Source organism: Hoplias malabaricus, chromosome 11, assembly GCF_029633855.1.
Source record: "Hoplias malabaricus isolate fHopMal1 chromosome 11, fHopMal1.hap1, whole genome shotgun sequence".
Taxonomy (NCBI): Eukaryota; Metazoa; Chordata; class Actinopteri; order Characiformes; family Erythrinidae; genus Hoplias; species Hoplias malabaricus.
Genome location: NC_089810.1, coordinates 22,563,105 through 22,566,986, shown reverse-complemented (window position 1 = coordinate 22,566,986; position 3,882 = coordinate 22,563,105). Strand labels below are relative to the sequence as shown.

General features: G+C 38.2%; 1 protein-coding gene across 1 annotated transcript; it reads left to right on the top strand.

Moving 5' to 3' along the window:
• Positions 1-1,309: 1,309 nt before the first annotated feature.
• Positions 1,310-3,601, top strand: admb (adrenomedullin b). Its single transcript, XM_066685696.1, has 4 exons — positions 1,310-1,446; positions 1,782-1,897; positions 1,999-2,121; positions 2,469-3,601. The coding sequence occupies exons 2-4, from the start codon at positions 1,794-1,796 to the stop codon at positions 2,719-2,721; spliced, it is 480 nt and encodes a 159-aa protein (XP_066541793.1). The 5' UTR covers positions 1,310-1,446; positions 1,782-1,793; the 3' UTR covers positions 2,722-3,601.
• Positions 3,602-3,882: the final 281 nt, after the last annotated feature.

The following is a 3,882-nucleotide window of genomic DNA, read 5'->3' as shown; positions in this document are numbered from 1 at the left end:
TAAAGGTTTGGAATCTTTGGACATATTCATACTAGGCATATTAAGCATTTAACTTAAATTTGTTAAAAAAAGTTCCAGCCAAGTAAATCAACTGACCAAGACACATTCCTTAATTAGGGATCTAGAGTATAACAGCACTGTTAATTCAAATTATAAATGCAGCATGTTCTTTACGTAAGAGAGCTATTAAATCATTAAGAAGGGTCACAAAATAGGGCATTTTATAAAGAGGAGTGCTACAGCATGACTGCTTCAAATAGAAAACTTTCCATTCTCATTGATATATCTTTCTTGAGTACAATAGAATCATCCTCAAATCTTTTTGTCTTCTAAATATCCTATTTTTTCAACTTCTTTCTAATTCTTTGATATGTTTAACATCATAGTCTATAACTACAACACAGCTGGGTATAGTGATATAAGTTTGGATGTAAAAAAGTCTCATTTGAATGGTGTCAGATTATGAAAAGTTACTTAGATTTATTAATTCATGGATGAACAAACTACAATTGACTGTCCATCAGTCCTGGGTTTTGGTTCACTATACCTAATCACTAGTGTGTGTCTCTTTGTGGTCACTGCCATGGATGGGTAGAATGTCATTGTACAGACGATAAAACATGTTGATTACGTTTTCATGTTTCATGCTTCTTAAAGTTATTGGTGATTTATAATTTTGCCATACATAATTCTAACAACACTTACATGCCAATGTTGTTGAATCATTTTGCATAGTCAGCTGGTGTGAGATTAGTTGTTCTGGATTTAGTAATGGGTACATCCACATTCCTTACATAATTGCAAAATGCGTAGGTGGCTGGAATGCAAGTGTCCAAAGTTACTCCAACCCTAGCTGAGATGAACTCTAAAAGACCAATTTACACATGCATTCCACATGCACTACAATGTTTATGACATATATTCATTCAAGAATATCTGCAAATGGTAAATGGACACTATTGAAATACACAACTTTATTTTGGCTCCAAGAATCCAAATTCTCTGACTTCATTCTTTGCATAGAAGAAAATATACCATGAAAATGATGACTGGCCCTCTCCTGTGCATAAATAGCATAAGACTATTATTGGGCCAAGATATTTTGATAATGTGTAAAAAATAAACAAGAATCTTTCTGAGAATTTCTGGAAGACACTTTGTCCCAATAAGACAGGGCATGTAGAGTTGTTGGTTAGTTTACAATGGGGATGTGGCTGGCTGTCACTCAGGCTTGCTCCCGCCTCCTCCCACCCCCTGTAAAGTATAAAAGGCTCCCAGGTTTGCCTTTTACACTCAGAGCATTGGTAGAATTACAGCTAAATCCTTATCTACCACACAGAGAAAAGTGGTTATTGTTTGGGAAATACCTGTCTCTGGACCATTCATCAGATTTGTGAAGTCAGACGTAGAGCTCTGTAATATCCAATCAAGAATAGAGCTTCTCAGGTATGTACACTTAGAAATCTGCTCTAAGATAATTATCACCAGTGGGCTTTTATTGCATTTCGTCAAAGGTCAAAGCCTGAAAGTGTTTAGTTTAGGAAGACATCCGCCTTTCAGCATTGTGGTTGTCATCACTTTGCACAAGGCTGCACTTATCAACCCCCAGCAAAGTCCAGCTCCAAAAGAGCATTTGCTTCCTCACTTTCTGCTATTTAACAGTTTCAACAATGTCACAAATTTTAGGCAAATTCAGTGTATCTGCACTGTAGTTACTTGAGACAATATTGTTACTTTATCAGGAATTATGAGTACATTATACTGACATACTTTCTCCACAGGTTCTGGTCAAAATGAAGATGGTACTTCAGAAGATTGTGCTTTACTGTGCGCTGGCCACATTCTTGCCTTGTGTTCTAAGTGCAACACTTCAACTGAACCCTGGTGGAGGAGACAAGTATGCTAAATAATGATTAGTTTTTCATTTTTCTATCTTTTTATAATGTATGTATATCTTTGAATCTGATTTGGTTGTGCTGATGTGTGTGTGTGTGGCAGACTGAAAGTGTGGCTGCAGAGCAGGTTGAGAAGAGAGCTGTGTGTGCCGGACAGTGAAGAACATTCAAAAGAAATAACCTTTCAGGAGAGTGGGGGTACAGACCCAGTTTCACACAGGCACAGGTACATTTCCCATTTCATCCACCCTGAGCTGAGTCTGAATGTTTGATGCTGCAGGGAATGGCTATGAACAATGAGCTTTAATGAGTGATTTCAGTTAGATCATTTTAATAATTAATTTCCTTTTTTTTCTTTATTTTTTTCTATCCTCATTGCTTACTTCTTCCTTCATTCAATCTTTCTTTTTAAAATTTCTTTCCTTCTTTCAACATTTCTTTATGGCTGCTTCCAATCTTATTTTGCTCAATGTTTTTATTCTTCTTTCTTTTCATTTTCTATTAAATTTAATTTCCTCATTTCTTTTTTTACTTTGTTTCCTTTTTTGTGCTTCTCTCTCTCTCTCTATGCAGTATTCAGAATGAGAGAGTGAAGCGGGGTTGTAAACTGCTCACCTGTGCTGTGCACGATTTGGTCCACCATCTCACCCGGATCAGTGAGAGGCCAAACAGTGCCCCTGATATAAAGATCAGCGCTCATGGCTACGGCCGCCGGAGGAGACGTTCTGTGCCCCAGCCCTCTGCTGCTCTGACCACTGGTCAGGGTCATGTAAAGCTAACCTGGTTCCAACCCCAGAGACAGGGATCACCTAAAAAACGGACTTAAGCAGCCACCTGTGGTTTGTCCTGAGCCTTTTTTCTAATGCTGGCTCAGTCTGCTAAAATACTACTGACAGATCTATTGCTAAACTTTAGGGTGTCCTCTCCAGGCACAAAGGTGGGGGACAAGCGCTACACCTGCAAGAGGCTGGAACTCCTTTCTCCAACCTTTATCAGAGAGACAGGACTGAGGATAAGGACTCGTGTCACCTGGCAACAAAGGGTGTTTGTGTAAAGTGGGTCAGGCAGTTCTGTCTCATAAGAAGGGGGAGCAGGAGTTCGAGTCAGATAACAGGGAGGGGAGTGTGTGTGTAGTGTGTGTGTGTGTATATGTGTGTGTGTGTATGGGAAGGGGGGTAAATGGGTAAAGAGCAGCGGTGTAGCAGACAGTCAAACATTTCTGGGTGCATGGGTTTGGGATATTTCTCATCTGAGGGAGCTCTGGGTCGTGATAAGGCTCTCTGTCTCTCTCCCAGCGCAGGATGTGCTTCATCTTCACCATGTGGAGGAACAATGGGCTTAACCAGGACTCTACAAGCAGCTCCATTCTTTCTAACAAAGGGGAACAAAGGACCATAAAGGGAAAAAGGAGACTTAAAAAGCTAAAAGCCTAATCAAAAACCATATGGAACAGAGAAATCTTGCAATAATTGGATTTGACACAATATCTGCTAGCGGAAGATGCTCACGTACTTGAAGCTGGACATATATATACAGAGGGAACTGTGCAATCTTTTCACATCAATACGTGTATACGCTTATTCAATGTTTATAAAATGCAAAAGGTATTATGAAATAATCTCATGTTACAAACCCAAATATTTATGCATTCCATAATGTTCTTGTAATCTTGAAGATTAGACTATTTTTATAAATGTAATAATAATATGGGCATTGTATATTTTAGCTATTGCTATTTTGAAATAAATTTTGAAATGTATTTTAACCCGTTTTTTAACTGCTCTATTGATAAACCCATGTCTTTGTGAATGATTGGTATATGAAGGCAAAATGTATGATTAACCATTAAATGTTTGCAAGAAAAAGAATGAAGGTGTCTGTCTCATTTCTAGAGCAGTATTCAGTGCAAGAACATGGTTCAACACGTTTGTGTAATATAAAAGTATGAAGAGAAAATAACTTAGTGTTATTTGGAATGCTACAATTT